The sequence below is a fragment of the Astyanax mexicanus genome, chromosome 15 (assembly GCF_023375975.1).
Source record: "Astyanax mexicanus isolate ESR-SI-001 chromosome 15, AstMex3_surface, whole genome shotgun sequence".
NCBI classification, from domain to species: domain Eukaryota; kingdom Metazoa; phylum Chordata; class Actinopteri; order Characiformes; family Acestrorhamphidae; genus Astyanax; species Astyanax mexicanus.
The window spans coordinates 16,231,497-16,258,813 of NC_064422.1; the positions used below are offsets into that span (position 1 = coordinate 16,231,497).

The 27,317-nt window shown below is 39.5% G+C and overlaps 1 protein-coding gene across 13 annotated transcripts in view; it reads left to right on the forward strand.

Moving 5' to 3' along the window:
• Positions 1 to 4,388: 4,388 nt before the first annotated feature.
• Positions 4,389 to 27,317, forward strand: part of LOC103038321 (calcium-activated potassium channel subunit alpha-1-like) — a 162,206-nt gene continuing 139,277 nt past the window's right edge. For 7 of the 13 annotated variants that reach the window (XM_049464515.1, XM_049464518.1, XM_049464519.1 and 4 more), the window contains exon 1: positions 4,390 to 5,405. In XM_049464515.1, the coding sequence (XP_049320472.1) occupies positions 5,181 to 5,405 (225 nt within the window). In that variant the 5' untranslated portion in view covers positions 4,390 to 5,180. Of the gene's footprint in view, positions 5,406 to 27,317 lie in introns of all 13 variants that reach the window. The other 6 variants (XM_049464508.1, XM_049464512.1, XM_049464513.1 and 3 more) reach the window with 1 other exon arrangement.

Below are 27,317 nucleotides of genomic sequence, written 5' to 3' on the forward strand. Positions count from 1 at the left end.
GGAAAAAAAATCAACGATAATTTAGAGATCAAACATAGATCAAAGATCATTCAAAGATCATTTAGAGATCAGACTGAGATCTCAGAGGATCATTAATTCCTCTCAGAGCAGTAAGTAAACTCAGACCCAGCCCCCCTGTGTTTCAGACTGGGAGGATGGGGCTCTCCAGCTAATGATGGTGTGGGGTCATCTCCATCTCTACTCCAGATCACGGGTTAATAAAGGGATCTTCAGCAGGCAGAACTGCGTCCACACTCTAAACCTGAAACCGCATCAGACGGGTTATCCCATACAGAACACTATAACTCAGTGTATGTAGTTATGACTGTTATTTTATAACCAAACTGTTATTCCCTAATGAAAACAAAACAAAAAATGATACAAAATTAAATAATAAAAAAAATCTAATATTTGGATCTGTTTTTCTTTTCGTTTTTTAAGTGTACAGAATTTGTACGGAGAAATGTATCGGGCCAGCATTTTTGTATGTTTTTTGCCTGATATTTCATGCTTATATCTTGAGGGTTTCTATTCAGGCATTACATAAAAAGGTTTCACGTTTGGTAAGAAAAGTTATTCGGGTTTGAGCACTTAACACCTGCTTCTGAGCACTTCAGGTAGGTTGCACTTCTGGAATATGACCGTGGTGGAGGATAATGGGTTCCTGGTCACTTCATGTTTGATTATTCTCAAATCTTTGGCTGATAATTTTCTAATCATTCAATTATTTCAGAGTGAGTTAAATCTCTTTTCTTGGCCCATTTTGCCTGAGTAAAAAAACCTGCCTTATAATTATGCACAGCTTGATATATAGGGTGTTAATCACTTTAGGCCACACCCACCTTTATCAGACAAATGCACATCGCCTGATACAGTAGAATGAAAAAGTTTGGGCACCCTTGATAATTTGCATGATTTTCCTTTTTTTTAAAATCATTGGTTGTTCGAATCAGCAATTGACCTACATACAAAAGTGAATCCAATTATAAAAAGGGTTAAGAAGCCGATTGCAAGTTTTTTTTTTTTTTTTTCTTTTTGCATTTTCTCTGAAAAGTGGCAACATGGGAGCCTCAAAACATAACTTTCAAATGACCTGAAGACAAAGATGGTTCAAATCTCAGAGATTTCAGCTGTAAGTTTCCACTGTGAGGAACATAGTGAGGAAATGGAAGAACCACACAGTTCTAGTTAAGAGTTGAATTGGCAGGAAAAGAAAAATCTCAGATAATCAGAGGAGAAGGATGGTGAGAACATTCATAGTCAAGCCACATACCTCCAGAGCTCCAAAGATCTACAACAATTTTCTTAAAAAAGTTGCTCACACATTGTAGAATGGATGCACTAAGCAGATTGACATGAATCATGAAACAAAAGAGAGGATTATACAGAAGCTAAATCATCACGGAATGTCTCTTAGTAAGTTGTACCTTGATCAGACATGTCTGGCAGCATCAAGAAGCTTCTGTTTGTATTCTGATTGGATGTTTGTCTCTGGGTTCAGCGTTGTGTTAAGTGTGTAGGATTTCTAGCTCTGACTCTCACTGTTTTTCCGCACCGACATTCTTATATTATTGACAGTTCTGAGGTCAGGGCTCTGGGAAGACCTTAGCAGAAGATAAATATTAGTGTTAGTTAGTTTATATGATTTACTGTAATACCCGACGTGTGTTTGAGAAGTTTCTTCCAAAGAGCTTTAGATGGTTCTTCTGATTTGATACCGTAGAAAAAACAGTCTGTGTGAAGAACTTAGGGTTTAAGGGGTTTAAACACATCCATAAATTTATTTATATATATATATATATATATATATATATATATATATATATATATATATATATATATATATATATATATATATATATATATATAGACTAGGACTCTCAGGTAATTAAAAATGTATTAATTACATGATCTGATTAATTAATCTAAATTAATCCATTCATCATCAAAGTATTTCAATCTGTACATGTCAATTGAATTTTACCTGAGAATCATATAAATGAACGAATGCCAGTTCAGTTACTAACTTAGCGATGCTAACTGTTTTCTGAGATAAATTAATTGCAGATTTTTGATATCAGAATTATGTTACTGTGCTGGCTGGCCAAATGTAATTACGAGGAAGATGGATGGTCACAAGCTATCAAACAAAGCTGATTGAACTGCTTGAATTTTTGCACCAGGAGTGGCATAAGGTCACCCAAAAGCAGTGTGAAAGACTGGTGGAGAACGTGTCAAGATGCATAATTAGGAAACTGTGATTAAAATGATCAGGGTCATTTCTGAACTCATCTGAACATTAGTTATGTTGTTTCTAAAGGAACATGTACTTTTGTCTTTGCATTATTTGAGGTCTGAAAGTACCTGAAAGTATTTTTTTGATATTTTGACCATCTCATTTCCTGAAATCTCAGCAGTTTATGTAATAAAACTGCAATGTTCATTTTACTTACGTACTAATACATCTCAAAAAATGTGAATATCATTGAAAAGTTACTTTATTTCACTAATTCAGTTTATATATGTTATATAGATGTATTACACACAAAGTGATCTATTTTAAGCGTTTATTTATTTATTTTATTGTTGATGATTATGCCTTACAGCCAAAGAAAACCCAAAAATCAGCATCTCAGAAAATTTGAATATTATATACGACCAATTGGTACTGTTGGCAGTGTGGGCAGTGTGCCAAGTCATGCTGGAAAATGAAATCCCATCTGATTTGCACTGACATTAGACTTGATAAAACACAGTGGATCAACACCAGCAGATGACATGTCTCTCCAAACCATCACTGATCATCAGTAAATTTTACATTTCATTTGTAAATCAAGAGAGCAGAGTCTGGAGGAAGAGTGAAGATACATAAAGTTCAAGCTGATTGAGGTGTCGATCCACTGTGTTTTATCAAGTCTAAAGTCAGTGCAGAGTTTCCCAAAAAATCTTACAACACTTCATGCTTCCCTCTGCTGACAACTTTTATGGAGATTTGGATTTCATTTTCCAGCAGGACTTGGCAAACTGCCCACACTGCCAACAGTACCAATTGGACTTATATAATGTTCTAATTTTCAATGATATTCTATTTTTTTTTAGATGCACTAGTATATAACATATTACTATATAGAGAGAGCCAGAAAAAAATACTATTTCAAAATCATAATGAAAGTTTCTCTGATTTTCGTATTCATATGTATATATTTTTTTGTAAAATGGACATATATGTATCTTCAGTTTTGAGATGCTCTAAAATGAGTGGGAATAATATTGCATTAATATTTGCATTGACTTCCATAGAAAGCTCTGAATTTCTAGGGATACATCGGATCACACTTTGAAAGCGTGTTAAATAGAAGTATATTTCCACCCACGAGGGGGCGCTGCAGCTCAACTATAATCCATTATACATAACTCTTAATACTGTCAGACCTACATTCTCCCATTTAATCCAGAGCAGACAGCAGTAATACAGCATTACAGCTCCCCAGCTGTGTTATCTGTTAGACATGCCTCTCAGATTATATACAGACACATATCCATATATACAGCCCTGGAAAAAAAAATAAGAGACCACTTTCTGAATCAGTTTCTCAGATTTTGCTATTTATAGGTTTATGTCTGAGTAAATTGAACATGGTTGTTTTATTCTATAAACTACAGACAATATTTTCCCTAATTCCAAATAAAAATATTGTCATTTAGAGCATTTATTAGCAGAAAATGAGAAATGGCTGAAATAACAAGAAAGAGGCAGAGCTTTCAGACCTCAAATAATGCAAAGAAAACAAGTTCATATTCATAAAGTTTTAAGAGTTCAGAAATCAATATTTGGTGCAATAACCCTGTTTTAATCACAGTTTTCATGCATCTTGGCCTGTTCTCCTCCACCAGTCTTACACACTGCTTTTGGATAACTTTATGCCATTACTCCTTGTGCAAAAAAAATTCAAGCAGTTCAGCTTGGTTTGATGGCTTGTGATCATCCATCTTTTTATATATATATTTTTTTATATATATACATAGTGTTACTGTATTTACTGTATACATTCACCACATTTTCACTACTGATGTGTGCTTTAAATTAATGATAAAAGTAAAGAATATAGAATTTTTGTTTTTAAAAAATTGAAGATGCCTGTCCTGTTGTGGGGGTGGTGCTGAGTGTATGGGTGGAGCTGGTAGGTGGCAGATGCTGTTCCACAGCTGGGGCAGAGAGAGAGAGAGAGAGAGAGAGAGGGGAAGAGATGGAGGGAGGGGTGAAGATGGTGAGGGAGGAGAGTGATGAGAGCAGGGGAGGGACTCCCTGTCTTGTCTGTCCGTCTGATTGGCTGGTTGGCTCTCTGGTTCCCGCCCCTTCTCTGGGAGAGAGCGAGAGAGGCTGGGCCATCCTTCTGTTGCTCTGTTGCTCTGAAGGAAAGCGAGAGAGAGATAGAGAGAGGGAGCGCACACTTTCAACCTGTTGCAGACGACGATGAAGGGCATGCGGCGTCTCCGGAGGTGTTTGTCGACTCGCTTTGAGGACAGATCGTCGATTAATCGCGACTAGAGCCGAAGGAATCGCCTGCGTAAAAGCCGTGCCAAAGGAGGAGCCTCGGTTTGGGGTAATTTAGGTGTTTTTCTGGAGGCTCCGCCCTCCCACCTGTTAACGGAATTAGGAGCCTGCCTGATGCCGCTGGGGGTAAAACACGCTGGTTGAAGGGGGGAAAAGGGCGATTAATCGGGGCAGGAGGGCTAAACGTCAGTAAGGTAGGGCGCGTCACTGCTGGGTCACTCGTAGCCTACTTGGACACACACATTCTGATGGACATCTTCAAGACTGGAGAAGATGCTTAGATGATCGAATAAAAAGAGAGAGAGAGAGAAGCTGAGAAAGAAAAACACATATACTCATACTTAGAAAGAAAAAGAGAAAAAAGAAATAGAGAGAGAGAGCTGTAGTAGGATCCAGGCTCTAAGCTCTAGGCTGGCACTGCCACCCAGTACCACACCATCATCACCCCCTTCAGCATCATCAGCATCATCATCAGCATCAGCACCACTTTGACCACCAGTCCAGGGGGCTCTCGGATTGAGAACGATGGCCCAGCCCCGGCCAGCTCAAGCCCGTGCCCGGACCCCCCAACCCGCCCATCACAACTGACCATGGAGCGCAGAGAAGCCGAGGTCACCAAGCCGTGATGACCAACCTGGTGTCCAGCGAGGTGTCCAACAGGAGAAACAGGATGGATGTGGTCATCCCGTACACTTCGGATGTGCCATGTGACAGCAACGGGCAGCGCATGTGGTGGGCTTTCCTGGCCTCCTCCATGGTCACTTTCTTCGGTGGGCTCTTTATCATCCTGCTGTGGAGGACCCTCAAGTACCTGTGGACCGTCTGCTGCCACTGCAATGTCAAGAAGAAGGTAGGTGGGCTTTGGTAGTTTGGGCTTCAGGTGTGTGAAGTGCGTGAGTTTTGGGTGGGTTAGTGCCTACTTATAGTCACAGTGGGCAATTTTTTGAGGTTTTGGAAGGTTTGGAGATTGGAGGGAGTTATGAGTAAAAGAATGTTGGAGAGATGTCTGGAGGGTTGGGTGGAGTAATGGCTAAAAGAATGTTGAGGAGGGTGGATGAGTTACAGGTAATTGAAAGTTGGAGAGATTGTCTATAAATTGGATGGGGTTATGTGGAAAAGAAAGTTTGGAAGATGTTTGGAGGTTGGATGAAGTTATGGAGGTTTTAAAATAACATTGAGAGTGTTACGGGAAAGAGAACCTTTTGTAGATGTCTGGTGGTTGGAAAGACTAACGGGTAAAAGACAATTGGGGAGATGTTTGGAGTTTGGAGGGAGTTATGAGTAAAAACAAAGTATGGGGAGATGTTTGGAGGTTGGATTGAGTTATGTGTAAAAAAGCATTGGGAAAAATTAAGGGAAATAGAATGTTGGGGAAAATCTGGAGGTTGGAAGAAGTTATGCTTGATGGCTAAAATATTTTTTGGGAGATGTTTGAAGGCTTGATTGAGTTTTGGTTAAAATAATTTTGTGGAGATGTTTGGAGGCTTGATTGAGTTTTGGTTAAAATAATTTTGGGGAGATGGCTGGAGGTTGGATAGAGTTATGGATAAAAGAAAGTTGATAAGATGTCTGGAGGCTTGATGGAGTTTCGGCTAAAAGAATGTTGGGGAGATGTTTGGAGGGTGGATGGAGTTATGGCTAAAACAACATATGGGGAAATGTTTGGAAGTTGGATGAAGTTATGTGTAATATAAAGCTGGGGAGATATTTAGAGGTTGGATGGAGTTATGGGGTAAATATGTTTGTATGTTAGATGGAGTTATGAGTAAAAGAGGTTGGGGAGGTGTTTTAAAGTTGGATGGAGCTACAGGTAATTGAAAGTTGGAGAGATGTCTGTAGACTTGAAAGATTGAGGGGTAAAATACGGTTTGGAAGATGTTTGAAGATTGGATGAAGTTATGGGTAAAATAAAATTTAAGAGAGTTACAGCAAAAAGAGCTTTTTGGAGATGTCTGGAGGTTGGATAGAGTTAGGGGTAGGCCTGGACAATAATTCGATATCGGTATTTATCGCGATAAGAAATGTTTCAATAACGGTGATATCATTTTTGTGGTATATCGATATGTATTATTTACAGAATCTGTCACGGACAGGCGTTTTACTGGCGTCAGCTCGCCGCACAGCTGAACACAATCAGCTTCCGTAGCTGGACTATCTCTGTGTGTGATGACGTAATCACATAGGCACGTAGCCAGATAGGCTAGGCTAGGCTAGGCTAGATTTGGCTAGGCTAGGGTAGGCTCGGGTCCGCTACGCATCTAAAATGCCTCGCGCTGGAGCCAAACGGAGCCGGCACGAGCGGATCCAAGGTTAAGGTAGGCTCGGTTTGCATCTGAAATGTTCCGCGCTGGAGTGGAACGGAACGGAACCGAGCCTAGCCTAGCCTCGGGTCCGCCCACGGGTCCGCTCGGTCCGCCTACGGGTCCGCTCTGTCCGCCTCTGGTTCGCTCGGTCCGCCCACGGGTCCGCTTGGTCAGCGGTCAGTCGCGGGTCCTCTCGGTCAGCCGCGGGTCCTCTTGGCTCCCAGCGCGGGACATTTTTGATGCAAAATGAATGCCCCTGCCGCTTCCACAAGTGATTAATTGAAGGAGGGAGGTCTAATTCAGTGGTGAGGATTTGGTTCGACTCTCGAAGGTCTGCTAAACTTCAGTTTGCTGCTAATTGTGCCGGAGAGTGGAGCAGGTTAGCAGCGGTAACGTTAAAACATCTAATCTGTTCCACCACCTCAATCAGTTTCACTACATACAATATTTTCCTTATACTGGCTGAAGCACTTTTATAGCTTATGTTGTAAGTTATTTAAGTTATTTAAAGTTTATGAATCCTTTAGGTTTGTTTATTTGACGGGGATATCATGTTCCTTTTATGTTGTATGTTAAAGAGTTGTATTTTGGCTGAAGCACTTTTGTAATATCGTGCCACATCACTCACCCCTAATTATCACATCAGGGTACTAATTGTTTTGCTGTTTTAAGCAAAAGAAAAACTCACACATTTCTAATTTCCTATTAAATATCTACTAGAGACAGATTATATCTGTAAAGTGTCATTTATTTTACTTTAATACTGGATATATGGAGATATTTGGAGTGCATTATTATTATTAGTATCATGTAATTCTCAATTATTGACTTCTGTTATAAATCTGCTAAAATTATTGTTTTTTTTTTTAAATATCTTAAAGGTGTGCAATATCATATCGTATACAATAATAAAAAAGTTTTTTGTTTTTTTGTCATATCGCCAAGAGTATCGTTATCGCGATAATACCATGAAATATTGTGATATTATTTTAGGGCCATATCGCCCACCCCTAGTAGGTACGTATTTCCATTGCAGGGATTCTTAGCAGTTTTCTGAGGCCTTCTAAGTATTTATATCGATATCGGAATTATATCGTATCGACCGAAATTAAGGAATATATCGTGATATGAATTTTGGCCATATCGTCCAGCACTAGTTATGGGTAATAAAATGTTGGAGAGATGTCTGTGGGATGGATGGAGTTATGGGGAAAAGAAGTTGGGGAGATGTTTGGAGGTTGGATGGAGTTACAGTTAGTTGGTTGTGGTGTTAGGTTGGAAGGTCTGTAGGCTGGATTAAGTTATGTGTAAAAGATCGTAATGGAGATGTCTGTAGGTTGGATAGAGTTATGGATAATAGAATATTGAAGAGATGTCTGTAGGTTGGGTTGAGTTTTGTGGAAAAGAAAGTTTGGGAAAGTTTGGAGGTTGGATGAAGATATGGGTAAAATAACATTGAGAGAGTTATGGGGAAAAAGAACATTATGTTGATGTCTGGAGCTTGGGCGAGGTTATAGGTAAAATAACATTACAAGAATTATGGGGAAAAAAACGTTATGGAGATGTCTGGAGGTTGGATAGACTGAAGGGTAACAGAAAATTGGGAAGATGTTTGGGGATTTGATGGAGTGACAGGTCATTTAATGTTTAGGAAATATCTGCAGGTTGGATAGAGCTATGTGGAAAAGAAAGTTTGGGAGATGTTTGGAGGTTGGATGAAGATATGGGTAAAATAAATTTAAGAAATTTATAGGGAAAATAACTTTATGGAGATGTCTGGAGGCTTGATGGAGTTAGGGGGTAAACGAATGTTAGGGAGATAAGTGTAGGTTAAATAGAGTTTTGGGTAAGTTATGAGGAAAAGAACATTGGGGTGGTGATTCTTTCAAACTTTAGGAAGAAATTTAAGAGCGTAAAAAATGACCATTACATGCATGAAATCTAAATAAAATATGTCCTATCAGCACTATTTTGTTTAGTAGACATTAAAAAAATAACAGAGCTGTTCACTGAAACTATTGGATTTGGGTTGAAATTAAAACACATTTTTCTATCACTTTTAAGCCAAAATGGAACTTTGTGTTTATTAAGGGACTTTTATTTTGAAGAGTCAGCTAAATCTCACTGTATCCCTGGAATGGAATTCAATGTTTTTTTTTCTTCAGTCGATTTAGTTAAAAACAAAAATATATTGGTCATAAATTGTAATTGTTGATTTTAATATTTTTATAATACTATATATTATATTATATAATATTATATATTAAAATATATTGTCTGTATTTAAGGATCAGAAATGTGCAGCTTAAAAGTCTCTTTAAAGTAAGTTGTACCTTGATCAAACACGTCTGGCAGCATCAACAAGCTTCTGTTTGGATTCTGATTGGATGTTTGTCTCTGGGTTCAGGGTTGTGTTAAATAGGTAGAATATCTGGCTCTGATTCTCCCTGTTTTTCAGCACCGGTGTTCTCATGTTACTGACAGTTCTGAGGTCAGGGCTCTGGGAAGACCTTAGCAGAAATTAAATATTAGTCTTAGTTCGTTTATATGATTTACTTTAATATCTGACGTGTGTTTGATACCGTAGAAAAAACAGTGAAGTCTGTGTGAAGAACTTAGGGTTTAGGGGTTTAAACACATCCATGAATAAAAAAAAAGTGTGTTTGGGGTCACTCTCCTCATTCTTATTAGTAAAGGTTCTTCAGATGGTTTCTCTCTGTCTGTTTTGTGTGTTGTTTAGCTTGTACCTTGAATTGTTGAAAAAAATGTTACTTCTATAAACCCTTTTCACACATCCTTAAAGATCCAGTGGGCTGCTGGGGATTGTTGGCTTGGTAGAGTTCCAGTTTTGATTTAGATTTGATTATTTACCAGCTGTACCAGATTATTTACCACTTAAAAAGTGTTAAAACTTGACTTGGGACCTGATTTGAGACTTGAGTGTTATAAGTTGGGTCTTAACTTGAGATTGAGTGTTAAGACTTTGGACTTGACTTAAGACTTGAGTGTTAAAACTTGGGACTAGACTTAAGACTTGAGTGTCAAGACTAGATACTTAAATGTTAAGAGGTGTGACTTGACTTGAGACTTGACTTGAGACTTGAGTCTTAAAACTTGACTTTACTTGAAATTGAGTATTAAGACTTGGGACTTAACTTGAGACTTGAGTGTCAAAACTTGGAACTTGACTTGAGACTTAAGGGTCAGGACTTGGGTCCTGACTTGAGATTTAAGTATTAAGACTTGGGACTTAAAAATGAGACTTAAGTGTTAAGAGTTGGTATTAGCTTGAGACTTGAGTGTTAAGACTAGGGACTTACCTTTACTCTTAAGTGTTAGGAGTTGGGACTTGACATTAGACTTCAGTGTCAAGTTTTTTATTTGACTTGAGACTTAAATGTCAAGATTTGGGACTTGACATGAGACTTGAGTGTTAGGAGTTGGGATTTAATGTGGGTCTTGAGTGTTATAACTTGGGACTTAACTTGGGACTTGAGTGTCAAGACTTGGGACTTAACTTGAGTGTTAAGACTCAGGTTCTGACTTGAGTGTTAGGAGTTGGGACTTGACTTGAGTGTCAGGAGTTGGGACTTAACTTGGGACTTGACTGTTACAACCTGGGACTTAACTTGGGACTTGAGTGTCAAGACTAGGGACTTAACTTGGGACTTGAGTGTCAAGACTAGGGACTTAACTTGGGACTTGAGTGTCAAGACTAGGGACTTAACTTGGGACTTGAATGTCAGTCCTTGGGACTTAACTTGGGACCTGAGTGTTAAGACTTGGGCTTGACTTGGGACTTGACTGTCAAGACTTGGGACTTGCATCTTAGCGACTTGTTCCCATCTCTGACTGTTGGCATTACCTGGCTTTGTACACTGATGACTGAAAATCCAGACTTTTCACTGTAGAGTTGAATGAAATTGGGAATTTAGGAAGTGGATAATTGGAATGTATACTGACCTCGTTTTCTGTCAGTGTGTAGGTGTAGGGTGACGTTAGCTGCTGGTTAATTAGTGTAGTTAAATAATGAATGGCTGCACGCTGCAGTGTAGGTGTTGATCTGTGTCATTAGGGTACTACTAAAACAGATTTGCCGTGGTGGAATCAACACAAAGCTTCTCACACATTTATACTCTCTTCTCCAAACTCTTCTGCAACATCTGATGAACAATGTATTTAGCTTGTGGCTCTCTATATGGACTGTGAAGTTAGGAGTGACTCAGATCAGATTCTTCATGTTCTATTTGGAAAAAGTCACTCAAAATCTGATTTTCTCAACAAATCCGATGTTCATTTTCGGCCATAGTTATTGAGCAGTTTCTTGGCTGTTGACACTCATTGGCTCAGTGTAAAGTTATGAGTTTGATTTATGTACACATGCTACTTATACGCCCTGCTCTGTATGCCTGTTTGCTGGGATTCTTGACAGTTTTGCGAGACCAGAGATATTTTGAATGATCCAACAGGTACAGCCACACATTCCTAAACCATCATTAAATAAATAGTTCCTGAAAACAAAAGCTCAGCTTGTCTTTCCCGCCAGACCAGGTAGTACTGCAGACCCCGCCCACAACATTCACACCCCATAAGACTGATGGGTGGATTAATAGACAGAAAAAAGTTTGGGCACCCTCCAGTTCAGTCAGGTTTGATGGTTTCTGATCATAAACAGCCCGCTTAAAATCACACCACAGATTATTTTCAATAATATTCAGGTCTGGGGACTGATATAATCTGAGATGATCATTCCAGAATGTTGTACTTGTTCCTCTGCATGAATGCTTTAGTAGATTTAGAGCAGTGTTTAGTTTTTAGGGTCGTTGTCTTGTTGAAGAATCCAGCCCTGGATACAACTTCAACTTTCTCACTGATTCTTCAACATTGTTCTCAAGAATCTGCTGAAATTGACTGTAATTCATGCGACCCTCAACTTTAACAAGATTCCCAGTACCTGCACTGATCACACAGCCCCACAGCATGATGAACCACCACCAAATTTTACTGTGGGGAGCAGTAAAGTGTTTGTGTTGGAATACTGTGTTCTTTTTCCTCCATGCATAAATAACCGCCCTCCAAATAACTCAATAAATTTAGTTTCATCAGTCCACACACAGCACCTTATTACAAAATTAAGCTGGCTTGTCTAAATTTGCTTTAGCTTTAGCATACCTCAAGCGACTCTGTTTGTGGTGTGTGCTCAGAGAAAAGGCTTTTTCTGCATTAAATAATCTTCCATACAGCCTCTCCTTGTGTAAAGTGCACTGAATAGTTAAACGATGCACAGTGACTCCATCTGCAGCAAGATGATTATGATGTAGGTCTTTGGAGCTGGTCTGTGGGTTGACTATGACTGTTCTCACCATTGGGACTTGAGCCTTGAGTGCTCCTTACACTCTCTGCTCTGTATGCCTGTTTGCTGGGATTCTTGACGGTTTTGCGAGACCAGATATATTTTGAATGATCCAACAGGTACAGCCACACATTCCTAAAACATCATTAAATAAATAGTTCCTGGAAACAACAGCTCAGTGCGTCTTTCCCACCAGACCAGGTAGTGCTGCATGGGTGCATTAATAGACCGATATAAAAAGAGTGATAGATGGGTGGATGAGTAGATAAATGGATGGATTAATGTGTGAACAGATGGAGATGATTCATGGTATTGTGTGGACAAGTATCTTGAGTCTCCAACAACAACATTAATGAATACCTGAAATGTGGATGGACAGGTTGTGTTTCATGCTCTTGATGGATAGATAGATAGATAGATAGATAGATAGATAGATAGATAGATAGATATTTACATATTTTTAAGACTACCCATCCATTCAACCCCCTATCAATCTACCTATTAGTCCATATATTTCATCTTCATCTTTCCATCCCTTAATCTATCCAACCATCAATGTGCACAACTATCCATTAATGGGTAGAGCAATTGATGGGTGGAAGGATGGATTTATAGACAGATGGAAGGATACATAGATTAATATTTTGATAGACTGATAAAGGAATAAATTATTAGAAGAATGGATGTTTGTTTTTTAGAATATTTTGTTTGCCAGTTGGCTGGATGGATGGATGATTGAATGAATGTATGAATGGATATATAAGTTTAATGGAAATTTTGATTTAGATGGAAAGTAAGATAGATTGAGGGTTGATCAACTGATGAGTGAATGGATGAATGGGTGGGTACTTGATAAATGAATTAGTAGATGAAAAGTTACAAAGATTGAGGGATAAAGTGATGGATGGATGAGGGATATAGGGATAGATCGATAAGTTTAATAGGTGGGTGGATGGATAAATAGATTGATGGTCAGATGGATAGATAGATCAGTAGCCTGGTAGATGGTTGGATGAATGGATAGATGGATGATTTGATATATTAGATGTTGGATGAAGTAATGTGTGTGTGTGTGTGTTTGTGGTGTGTGTTTGGGAGGTAATACTCAGGCTGATGTTAGATGTGTCTGTGTGTGTGTGTGTGTGTGTATTTGGTAGGTAATGCTCAGGCTGATGTTGATGTTAGATGTGTGTGTGTGTGTGTGTGTGTGTGTGTTTGGGAGGTAATGCTCAGGCTGATGTTGATGTTAGATGTGTGTGTGTGTGTGTGTTTGGGAGGTAATGCTCAGGCTGATGTTGATGTTAGATGTGTGTGTGTGTGTGTGTGTTTGGGAGGTAATACTCAGGCTGATATTGATGTTAGATGTGTGTGTGGTGTGTGTTTGGGAGGTAATGCTCAGGCTGATGTTGATGTTAGATGTGTGTGTGTGTGTGTGTGTGTGTGTGTGTGTGTGTGTGTGTTTGGGAGGTAATGCTCAGGCTGATGTTGATGTTAGATGTGTGTGTGTGTGTGTGTGTGTGTGTGTTTGGGAGGTAATGCTCAGGCTGATGTTGATGTTAGGTGTGTGTGTGTGTGTGTGTTTGGGAGGTAATGCTCAGGCTGATGTTGATGTTAGATGTGTGTGTGTGTGTGTGTGTTTGGGAGGTAATGCTCAGGCTGATGTTGATGTTAGGTGTGTGTGTGTGTGTTTGGGAGGTAATGCTCAGGCTGATGTTGATGTTAGATGTGTGTGTGTGTGTGTGTTTGGGAGGTAATGCTCAGGCTGATGTTGATGTTAGATGTGTGTGTGTGTGTGTGTTTGGGAGGTAATGCTCAGGCTGATGTTGATGTTAGATGTGTGTGTGTGTGTGTGTGTGTGTTTGGGAGGTAATGCTCAGGCTGATGTTGATGTTAGATGTGTGTGTGTGTGTGTGTGTGTGTGTTTGGGAGGTAATGCTCAGGCTGATGTTGATGTTAGATGTGTGTGTGTGTGTGTGTGTGTGTGTGTGTGTGTTTGGGAGGTAATGCTCAGGCTGATGTTGATGTTAGATGTGTGTGTGTGTGTGTGTGTTTGGGAGGTAATGCTCAGGCTGATGTTGATGTTAGATGTGTGTGTGTGTGTGTGTGTGTGTGTGTTTGGGAGGTAATGCTCAGGCTGATGTTGATGTTAGGTGTGTGTGTGTGTGTGTGTTTGGGAGGTAATGCTCAGGCTGATGTTGATGTTAGATGTGTGTGTGTGTGTGTGTGTGTGTGTGTGTTTGGGAGGTAATGCTCAGGCTGATGTTGATGTTAGGTGTGTGTGTGTGTGTGTGTTTGAGAGGTAATACTCAGGCTGATGCTGATGTTAGATGTGTGTGTGTGTGTGTGTGTTTGGGAGGTAATACTCAGGCTGATGCTGATGTTAGATGTGTGTGTGTGTGTGTGTGTTTGGGAGGTAATGCTCAGGCTGATGTTGATGTTAGGTGTGTGTGTGTGTGTGTGTGTGTGTGTGTGTGTTTGAGAGGTAATACTCAGGCTGATGCTGATGTTAGATGTGTGTGTGTGTGTGTGTTTGGGAGGTAATGCTCAGGCTGATGTTGATGTTAGATGTGTGTGTGTGTTTGGGAGGTAATGCTCAGGCTGATGTTGATGTTAGGTGTGTGTGTGTGTGTGTGTGTGTGTTTGAGAGGTAATACTCAGGCTGATGCTGATGTTAGATGTGTGTGTGTGTGTGTTTGGGAGGTAATACTCAGGCTGATGCTGATGTTAGATGTGTGTGTGTGTGTGTGTGTGTGTGTTTGGGAGGTAATACTCAGGCTGATGTTGATGTTAAATGTGTGTGTGTGTGTGTGTGTGTGTGTGTGTGTTTGGGAGGTAATACTCAGGCTGATGCTGATGTTAATGTTAGGTGTGTGTGTTTGGGAGGTAATGCTCAGGCTGATGTTGATGTTAAATGTGTGTGTGTGTGTGTGTGTGTGTTTGGGAGGTAATACTCAGGCTGATGTTGATGTTAAATGTGTGTGTGTGTGTGTGTGTGTGTGTGTGTGTTTGGGAGGTAATACTCAGGCTGATGCTGATGTTAATGTTAGGTGTGTGTGTTTGGGAGGTAATGCTCAGGTTGATGTTAAATGTGTGTGTGTGTGTGTGTGTGTGTGTTTGGGAGGTAATGCTCAGGCTGATGTTGATGTTAGATGTGTGTGTGTGTGTGTGTGTGTGTGTTTGGGAGGTAATGCTCAGGCTGATGTTGATGTTAGATGTGGGTGTGTGTTTGGGAGGTAATGCTCAGGCTGATGTTGATGTTAGGTGTGTGTGTGTGTTTGAGAGGTAATACTCAGGCTGATGCTGATGTTGATGTTAGATGTGTGTGTGTGTGTGTGTGTGTGTGTGTGTGTGTTTGGTAGGTAATGCTCAGGCTGATGTTGATGTTAGATGTGTGTGTGTGTGTGTGTGTTTGGGAGGTAATACTCAGGCTGATGTTAGGTGTGTGTGTTTGGGAGGTAATGCTCAGGCTGATGTTAGGTGTGTGTGTTTGGGAGGTAATGCTCAGGCTGATGTTGATGTTAGATGTGTGTGTGTGTGTGTGTGTGTTTAGGAGGTAATACTCAGGCTGATGCTGATGTAAGGTGTGTGTGTGTGTGTGTGTATGTGTGTGGAATGGGACACCCTGCAGAGTGTCCTAACTCTAATCAGACACACCTGATCCGGGTAATTAACTCAGCTCAGTGTTAGACTCAGGTGTGTGTGGGACAGGTGCTGTAACTAAACTCTGGGGGGCGGAGCTTCATCAGCATTGAACGCTTAGCCTGATTCTTTCCTAGCGTGCAAAAGTTTGTGCACCCCTGCACACCATATTGTTTACTGTGAACCGTAAGCATGACCCCATCTCCAAAAGTCATAAATTATATTTATAAATATGTTTAGAAATGTATAAATATCCTAATTAAAAATCTGTTCATTTCTGTCTTTTAGAGTGTCATAATAATAAAGTAAAAAGGGCAAATTGATTGGAGAGATTGATAGATAAATATTTAGATAATTGAAGATATAGATAGTTGTATAGATTATTGAATGGATGATTAAAAGGATGGCTGGATGGATGGATGAATGGATTCATAGGCGAGTAGATAGTTAGATTGATGAGAGGATGGATATATGAATTGGTGATTAGATAAGTGGATGGATAGTTGTTTAGATTTATGGGTAGATAGATAAAATAAATAGTAGGTAATTGGAAGAATGGATAAATGTTAGGGGTGTCACGATCTCGATATTTTATCGAAATCGAATCGAAATGAGGTCACGATCTCGAGTATCGAAGTCAAAAAGAGGATCGACGATCCCTCCCGCGCGCGCTACGCAAATAGCGCAGCGCGCTACGCAAATGGCGCGGCACCAACACAGCGCATCCTATTCATTTAAATAGAGATAGCCACTGCATGAGCGCAGTCGGCGGGAGTGTGATCACTGTTTTTATCTGTCCAACGGGGGAGGGGGGGCGGGGGTTGGGCGCGCAGGTTTTGTATCTGTATCTAACGGAGGGGTGGGTGCGCGCAGGTGAGAGCGTGTGAACTCGCTGAAATGCGTGTGTCAGTGTGACTTGAGAACACTGACTATAGATCACAGTGAGGTGGATTAAAAATCTTAAACTTATAATTGACTACACCTGTTGCTTTCCATTGAATTAAAAAAACATCTTTCTCTCAGATAAAGTAAACAGAAGCGTGTTTCTGACTAAAATAAAAGCTTTTCAGGAGAGATATAAGTTATGTGTAAATATTTATAGGACAATACCCACATCACTTATCTAACCAGCCTGTACTGATTTCTGCCCCCCAATAATGCTTTCAATAACCTCTTGTAACCCCTGGGAGCCAGGGGTTACACTCTAATAGCCTTTAATAGTCTTCAGTAGCCTTTAAAAGACTTACCTGGCGGCCGTGGTGTGTCCACTAAACTCCGTAGTTATAAACATCCTGAGGTTAGCAGCGCGCTAACTGACATGTTTATAATGTAATCCGAGCAGTGACTCCGTGTCGGCTGTTCTAACCTGCTGCTGTTAGCTGCTTGGGCTGAAAGATGAACTGTAGTGAGCTGTATTATCCGGTTAGTGGGGTTAAAACCTTTATTTGTTTACAGAAACAGTAAAAACGGACTGGCTGAGCTCTGTAGCCCGTGGCTGGGCTGTACTGAAGTAGTGACTGAGTGAAGAGAGCGGGGCTTGTGCTGCTGCTGCTAGTGGTTGGATGAAGAACTGCAGCTTCATGTAATGAGCAGTTTCACCAGCCATCCACACACAGCTCTGATAAACTGCTTGTTTTAATAGTGCACACTGTTGCTACCAAAAAAAGTCACTAGATGGCATTACCATATATATCTTAATAAATAATAATAATAATATTTATAATATTTATAATAATAATAATAATAATAATAATAATAAATATATTATTTAAATTTTATGAGGCATAAAATAATAACAAGAAAAAAAAACAAGAAAATCGAGAATCGAATCGAATCGTGACCCTCAAATCGAAAATGAAATCGAATCGAGGATTTAGAGAATCGTGACACCCCTAATAAATGTATAGATAGAACACTGAAGAGTGAATGTGTGGGAGGATTAATACATAGATTGTTAAATGTCTTGATGGATAGATTGATAGGTAAATTAATTGATTGATGGATATGTGGATAGATCATATGGATAAAATTAAGGATGAATAATGAATGGATAGATAGATTAATGAATGGATTGATTTATAGACAATAGATAGATTAACAAATGGATAGATTGATGGATAAAATAAAGCATAGATAGATAGATAGATAGATAGAAATGGATGGATATAATAAAAGATGGATGGATAAGAAGGTGGGTGGATGGATAGATTAACAAATTCATAGATTTGTGGGTAAAATAAAGAATGGATGGATGGATGGATAAAAAGTTGGATGGATGGATGGATGGATGGATGAGAAGTTGTATGGGCAGATTAATAAATGTGTAGATTTATGGGTAAAATAAAGGATGGATGGATGGATGGATGGATGGATGGATAAGAAGTTGTATGGGTAGATTAATAAATGCGAAGATTTATGGGTAAAATAAAGGATGGTTGGATGGATGGATGGATGAATGGATGAGAAGTTGGATGGATGGATGGATGGATGGATCGATAGATTAACAAATGTATAGATTTATGGGTAAAATAAAAGCATGGGTGGATGGGTGGATGGATAAGATGTTGAATGAATGAATGGAAGTATGGATAAGAAGTTGGATGGATGGATAGATTAACAAATGCATAGATTTATGGGTAAAACAAAGGATGGATGAATGGATAAGAAGTTGGATGGATGGATGGATGGATAAGAAGTTGGATAGATGGATGGATAGATGAATGGGTGAATGGATAAGAAGTTGGATGGATGGATGGATGGATGGGTGGATAGATTAACAAATGCATAGATTTATGGGTAAAATAAAGGATGCATGGATTGAAATACAGACGCATGAATAGTTGGAATTGAATTATAAACAACCAATTTTATTGTTTTAATTAATTAATTTTTATTTCTAAATAACTATGAAGGAAAAATAATGCAAAGCAAAAGTTTGGGTACCCTGTTTATCAGTGCTCCGTACCCCTGCTGCTTTATGAAGATCTCAGATAGCTCTTCGGATCTAGTGACCATAGTTTTTCACTCACTTCAAATATCATTATTACTCTATCTCTAATCTATCTCTCTCCCTGTCTCTCTGCTGGATCTGTTGTGCACATGCTGTGAAAATGAGCAGCACACACACACACACACACACACACACACACAGGCCTTTCAGGGCCCGGTTCTGCTGCTGCTTGTGAATCTCTGTGTTGGTCTGCAGCTCGGTACGTGATGAAGGAGCTTGTTGCTAAGCAACAGGTAGCTATTCTTCATCAACAGGGGGCGGGGTCAGATATACAGGAGAGAGTGATATTGGTGACACATGCAGACAGAAAAGCTGTACACACAATCTCTCTTTCTCTCTCTGTCTCTCTCTCTCTCTGTCTCTCTCTTGCTAGATGTTATATTGGTCGATCACAACTGGACCTCATCCCTGACTCCCCAACAACTCATCCCACCCAGAAGTATTGGATGGAGCTCCTCAGGGACTAGACAAGTTGTGTGTGTGTGTGTGCGTGTGTGTGTGATTGTTGGTGCATTTGCACATCTGTGTCAGCAATGTGTGCATTGTAAAGTAACAATCAGAATTAGAAAATGCAAATCAGAATTAGAAGGGGTGGTCATACACTGAAATGTGCCACTGACAAACGTTATAGGATAGTATTAATGAAAATTGACCTGGATGTGTTACCTCATTGGATAGCTTGGCGACACCCACAGTTATAAGGTGTATATGTTGTGAGGTGTTATCTTGTGAGTGAGTTTGAACACCAGCTTGTCAGCTTGTTCATGGAGCGGAGACTTTATTAAATGATGGTAGTTGCAGTGAGGCGAGGTGAGTGGGTGGTAATGATGGTGACCGCCAGCGTTTGGCTAGAATTGTCCATGTGTCCCTAAGTTTGACTTCCTATTATTCCAAAATGCTGAAGTAATATCACTTATAACTTGTATTATTAATAGTATGGAATGTGTTATTTGTGGAATTAAAGGTGACATTTAATAACAGTTTGATTTCCTAGGTTTTACTTCTCACTTCGCCAAATTGCTGCAATTTAATCAATCTGGAAACATATACTTTAAATACATGAAAAACAAATCTTTATGAATGTAGTGGTGTGATATGATAATCCTTTGATTTTCATGTTTTATAGGACTCCAAACTCTGGTCTATATACAACCAAATGGGCAAATTTCCTACATTCCTACATTACATCCAATTATTTTATGTTCCTACAGTATTATTGCTCAAAACATTATTAATACTATTACAATTGTTTTTAAGACTTCAGTGGCGCCACTATATGCAATGTTTAAATATATAGTGTATTTAACCTGAAAACAGATGTTTGTTATTTTAGTAAGAGACAGGTCTGCATTTCCACTATGTTACTCTGTTCTACAGATAGGTAGTTGTGGTTCTGGAGTATATTTTGTGTATTTATTAGATCTGGTTAAATTTTGTTTTTTGAGCTGTAAAACTAGTTTCATTTTCAGTTTCAGCACAAGAAGCATGAGCAGCTTTTTCCCCAATGGCTTTTTAAATGGCTTTTTAAATGGTAAATAAAAGGGATTAAAAGCGTGAATTCAGCTGTAAATGGAAATATCTGCGCAAAACTGTGCTGGACTGAGGTGCACAGTTTTCGACACGTGTCCACGTTTACAAGCACGTACCCAACCATGTAGATGGAGGCCATGCGGTTACCTCATGTTTACTTCTGCCACCCCCTCGTGCTCCCCCTCCCCCCTGCACTTCTTACACACTTACACGGACACAGAGATAACGCTGTGCATCTACTTGTTGTGTCAAGAATCAAAACATTGCAACATGACGTGTTTGATTTATTTGCTTTAAGTGACATCACACGTCCTGCGATGTGGCTGTTGTGCATGTACACATTGCAATGATTATGCTTAAAGGATATATTTGGCAGCCCTAGTATAGTGTATGACTAGGCTAATTGGCTGTATTGAGTAAGTAGATTTTGCCATTTTAAGTCATAGTAGTAAATCTGATTCTTAGTGGCATTGAAACTCTGAGAAAGCAGGTTCTCCTGCGGGTTCCTCTGCCCGGTCCTGTCAGTCACTGGTGCTGCCCGATATTACAGCTGGCAGCAGCAGACTCTCAGACGGCAAATAATCCTCATCTGTCCTCAAGAGCCCATTAAGCTCCAGCATCCGCCAGCCTTCACACTTCCCTCAGCACACAGTGCTCCAGCTTCACTTTCCCAGTTCCCTTCTGGAGTCGCCCAGTCTCAGCTTCACACCCTGCAGTGCTCTGGACATTTTTTTAAGTTATTAATCTGTAAAAAAAAGGGTAAAATCTTAATTGTTAAGCTGCAGATTCATAGCATACGCATAGCATTTAAATCATGCCTTTATCTGCTGCATTCAGCCAAGCCCACTTTTAAGTGTTAGTTTTTTCTGCATTTGTGTTAGAATTTTCCATTTCTAGACATCTCCAGCATTTTAAAGAAGCAATCAACAGGAAATGAGAGCGAGTGTGTAAAATGGCTACAGCAATCCATTTTTCAAAACACCAGAGAGAGTTTTATCATTTACTACTGAAAATATAATCCCTAATGATCCTTTAATCTTAATAACAGCACAGCTAAAAAGCTTTAACACACAACACAGAAAGACAGGGTTTTTGCTCCATTTTAAAAGTCAAATTTAACGTTTTTTAAATACATTTTTTAGACCACAAAAATATAATTTAAGTGTGGTCATATTTTATTTTGGTAGAAAATAATTTGTTGTATTGGAAACCAATTCTTAATGTAGCTAACTCACCGCTAACATTACTATGTTATATAGCCCAGTGCTAATGTTAGCCAGTTTGCTGCTAACCTTAGTTCTCTCCCTGGTAACGTAGCTTACTTGCTGCTATTGTTATTATGTTAGCATGTTAGCTAACTCGCCACTAATGTTACTATGCTAGCCAGCTCTCCGCTAACCTTAGTTTTCTCCTCAGTAATTTAGCTAAATAACTCGCTGCTAACATTAGTATGTAAGCTATCTTACCACTACCGTTGGCTAGCCCTATGCTAACTTTAGTTATCTCCCCAGTAATGTAGCTAGATAACTTCCTGCTTATGTTACTATGTTAGCCAGCTCTCTGCTAACCTTAGTTCTCTCCCCAGTAATGTAGCTACATAACTCACTGCTAACATTACTATGTTAGCTAGCTCTCCGCTAACCTTAGTTCTCTCCCCAATAATGTGGCTAGATAACTCGCTGCTAATGTTAGTATGTTAGCTAGTTCTCCGCTAACCTTAGTTCTCTCCTCTGTAATGTAGCTACATAACTCGCTGCTAATGTTACTATGTTAGCTAGCTCACTGCTAACCTTAGTTTTCTTCCCAGTAATGAAGCTACATAACTCACTGCTAATGTTAGTATGTTAGCTAGCTCTCCACTAACCTTAGTTCTCTTCCCAGTAGTGTAGCTACATAACTCACTGCTAATGTTAGTATGTTAGCTAGCTTGCTGCTACCATTAGCTAGATCTTCGTTAACCTAACTAGCTAACTCACCTTTAAAGTTAGTATGTGTTTTCCTACTGGTATTAAACACACAGTCTCAAAGTATAATAACTACAGCAAATTTACTGCAATTTAAGACAATTTAGGACCTTAATTACCCAGATTTTAATTTAAGACATTTTAAGACTTTTTAGGGACAACCTTGGAGAGAAAACCAATATCAGAACATCCTAACCCAGAGAAAAAGCCCAGTCCTGAAGCTCTGCTGAAGCAGATGTCTCTGGTGATGTTTGGCTGTCAAGCAGATGTTCGTCTAAAAGCAACACTAAGAGCATCAAAAGTTACTGGAACTTCAGAACATAAGAGCTATTTATTTGGTTAAAGATGTTTTGGTTATATTATATTATTACTCATTCTGTACGTTTATCATCACTGTGGGTAAAATCTATATCAGTGTAGCTTCTGCCACACCAGATGTTCTACACAAATTAAATAAAGACTGTAATTATGTAATTATGGGAAATAATGTGGATACAGTCAAAATTTTACAGTTGTTCTTTAGCAGATGTTTGTATTTTACCATCGGCATGGAGCTCGTTGATGTTTAAAGTCTAGCTTTTAAATTTTGTATTTTAAAACTTTTATTTTTTGAATGTTACACTTTGCAGCTTTCTGGAGTTTTAAGTTCTGAACTTTACATTTTGCATTTTTTATATAATATATATGTAATATAAATATATAGTGTATGCATTTCCACAGTTTTTTTAAAGTCTGAGCAGTAGGGGTGGGCGATATGGCCCTAAAACAATATCACGATACAATATTCTCTAAAACAAATTCCATTAAATCAATAATAAATACTACTACAAAAAAACAATGAAAATAAGTTTTATTTAGTATAAATATGACAGTAATATTTTGAAAACAGTAGCTGTCCAAGATTCTGTTTAAAGAATTTGTATAAAATAAAAAAGTAACAACATAAATCTAACACAGAACTAAAATTGCATGCATATACATTTTAAGCACACAATTAAAAGTAAATCAAATAAAAAAATAGACTGCTTTCAGTGCTATCGCAATGTCATAATATGGTGTTTTTTTATCGTTTTTTTACTAAAAATGAGACACATCTTGTTTAACTACTCTAGCAGGCTCTAGTAAAACTGAATGAGAAAATAATAGAATTTGAAGGTGGAATTTAAGGTGGAAGTGAAAACTTTGGGGGAAAATGCTAATGCTAACTTTTTTGCTATACATAAGTAGATATAAATTTATTTAGAATGAGACTCCTCTTGTTCAACTAATCTAGGAGGCTCTAGAAACATTGAGTAAGATAGAAATAGAACTAAGTTGCTATGAACGTACTGTGAATCTCCTTCACCTGTGGCTCCAACATGCATCCAGCTTAAGGGTGCTTTACTGCCACAGCTATTTTTTGCTATATTTTTGCTCATGATATGATTCAATCATGTCATATGATTCTTTTTGAATAATGTAATCATTCCTTTTGATGATTAATAATCTGTGCATTTTTGGGCATGTTGGTTTAGGTTGTGTTTGGTTTGTACGTGCTGTATCTTGTTAGAGGTGGGTAATGTGGTAAGGCCAGTCTGTTGGGTTGGTAGTAGGTAAATACGCCCAGCGGCGGCTGGGATCAGGAGTGCCTGTAGAAGTGATTTGAATAATTTGAGGACTCTTCACTGCTTCTATTTCTGCTGGAGATGGTGTGATTAATCCTGACCCCGCTCCTCTCGGGTCTGAAATAGCCGAGTCGGTTCTGAGAGGCTGAGGATAAACGACCTTTACTGTCTCGGCCTGTGCCGCTTTTTAGGCCAGACTCCATCACCAGCCGGCACGGCCCCGTTCCTTCACAATTCGGTGTTTAAGATGAACCCACTGCCACACGTGTGTGTGTGCGGTGTGTGTGTGTGTGTGTGTGTGTGGCTGCTTAATTGGCTGTTTGTCACATTTGGGAAGCACTATGGTGACACTTTACTTTGATGCTTAATTTCTAGTTATCTCCTACAGGGTGTTAAGCCTTGGAACCCCGTTGACGAAAATTGCGTCAAAAATCGGGCATTGTATATACAGCTTAATTACTCAGGAATGCTTTAACACCCCAACATAATTTATACATTGTGACAAACAGGGAACCCTATTGTTTCTAAAAATAGCACTGACCTCACACTGAACTGAAGTGTTTTTGAGAAATCTGTAGTGAAATACACCTAAAGAATAGGCTTACCTTCATATTTATATGCTGTATTCTTTCATTATAACACCATGTATTGTCTCAAAACACCATAATCCACAGTAAATCTCATGAAATCATTGCTGGCACTGATTTGTCCGAACAAAAATAGTAATAATAAATAAAAAAATGCTACAAAATTCTTTTTTCAGCCAATAATATGAGGTATGAAATCAAATAACATTTGAATAAATGCATTTGTGTCCAGATTGGCTCAAATTACTCTTAGCCTCTTAGCCTGCTATGACTGTCAAGATCTTAGCAATCTGCATCCTAGAGATGGAAATATCAACCCACCAATTTTAGCTAATTTAAGTGCAAAAATATGAACTTGAACTAGCTGTGAGGAACCACAGAATAGTTAAGCAGACGACTGGAAGAAATAAAAAAGACGAATTAGATAGACAGTACGTACGTAAATATGACCCACAGATTGGGGACAGTATATTATAGTAAATACTGATAAAGTTTATTATAGTACAATCTATAATAAAACAAAATATTATAGTACATATGATTGATTAATAAGTGCATTATAATGCATAAAAACACATCGTCCTTAACTGTAAATTCGAATTAATCGATAAAATCGATTAATCGCCCAGCTCTACCCTGAGGTAACACTTCATGATTAATTTACATACTACTATCCCATGACTTTTGGCATGCCAGTGTATAGTTTATCACTGAAGTGGTAAAAAGCCAGCAGCTTTTGCTGTAGATGAAAAGAGTTCAGTTCTGAGGAAGAACAACAAAAACAACGCCTACATCTCTCTCTCTTTCTCTTTCTCTTTCTCTCTCTCTCTCTTTCTCTCTCCCTCTCCCTCTACCTCTCTCTCTTTCTCTCCCTCCACCTCTCTCTCTCTGTCTCTCCCTCTACCTCTCTCTCTCTCTCTCTCCCTCTACCTCTCTCTCTCTCTCTCCCTCTACCTCTCTCTCTCTCTCCCTCTCCCTCTACCTCTCTCTCTCTCCCTCTCCCTCTCCCTCTCTCTCTCTCTTGCGCTCTTTATCTGGTTTTGAATGGACACTCTTCATACAACAGAGCTACAGCAGCAGCACCACCCCGTCACACTCCATAATAATGAAGGATAACAGAACTCTGCAGGTCTCTCCAGTGTATTATAGTACAGATTATAATGCCATCTGTCATTGTACAGTCTATTCTACTACCATACAGAGAGTACATGCTATATATGATATAGTATACTGTATTACAGTCTATGATAGTACAGTTGATTATAATACCGTATAGTATAATACACTGTATATGAAAGTACAGGTGATTATGATGCAGTAAATTGTTGTACTGTACATAAAAGTACAGGTGAGTAAAATACAGAATATGTTAATAAAGTGTGTTGTACAGTTTGAAATTGTACATTCTATATATGATACAGCATATTCAAGTACGTTATATAAAAGTTCAGGCAGTTAGGATAGAATATATATTGTAGTACAGTAATGTACATGAAAGGACAGGTGATTGTAATACATATACAGCTCTGGAAAAAAATAGGAGAGTTTCTTTGATTTTACTAAACTGAAAACCTCTAGAATATAATCAAGAGGAAAATGGATGATCACAAGCCTGAACTGCTAGAATTTTTGCACCAAGTGTGGCATACAGTTATCCAAAAGCAGTGTGTAAGACTGGTGGAGGAGATCATGCCACGATGCATGAAAACTGTGATTAAAAACCAGGGTTATTCCACCAAATATTGATTTCTGAACTCTTAAAACTTCATGAATATGAACTTGCATTATCTTTGCATTATTTGAGGTCTGAAAGCTCTCATTTTCTGCATATGAATGTAAATAAAAATATTATGCTCTAAATGACAATATTTGTGTTTGAAATTTGGGAGAAATGTTGTCTGTAGTTTATAGAATAAAATAACAATGTTCATTTTACTCAAACATATACCTATAAATAGCAAAATCTGAGAAACTGATTCAGAAACTGAAGTGGTCTCAGTGGTTAGGAGGTTGACTCTTGGCGGGTGGAGGCGGTGTGGATGGGTGCAGGGGTTAGGGGGTTGACTTGGCGGGTGGAGGCAGTGTGGATGGGTGTGGGGTTGGGGGTTGACTCTTGGCGGGTGAAGGCGGTGTGGATGGGTGCAGGGGTTAGGGGGTTGACTCTTGGCGGGTGGAGGTGGTGTGGATGGGTGCGGGGTTAGGGGGTTGACTTGGCGGGTGGAGGTGGTGTGGATGGGTGCAGGGGTTAGGGAGTTGACTTGGCGGGTGGAGGCAGTGTGGATGGGTGTGGGGTTGGGGGTTGACTTGGCGGGTGGAGGTGGTGTGTATGGGTGCGGGGTTGGGGGTTGACTCTTGGCGGGTGGAGGTGGTGTGTATGGGTGCGGGGTTGGGGGTTGACTCTTGGCGGGTGGAGGTGGTGTGGATGGGTATTGGGGTTAGGGGGTTGACTCTTGGTGGGTGGAGGCAGTGTGGATTGGTGTGGGGTTGACTCTTGGCGGGTGGAGGTGGTGTGGATGGGTGCGGGGTTGGGGGTTGACTCTTGGCAGGTGGAGGTGGTGTGGATGGGTATTGGGGTTAGGGGGTTGACTCTTGGTGGGTGGAGGCAGTGTGGATGGGTGTGGGGTTGGGGTTGACTCTTGGCGGGTGGAGGCAGTGTGGATTGGTGTGGGGTTAGAGGGCTGACTTGGCAGGTGGAGGTGGTGTGGATAGGTATTGGGGTAAGGGGGTTGACTCTTGGCGGGTGGAGGCAGTGTGGATGGGTGTGGGGGTTAG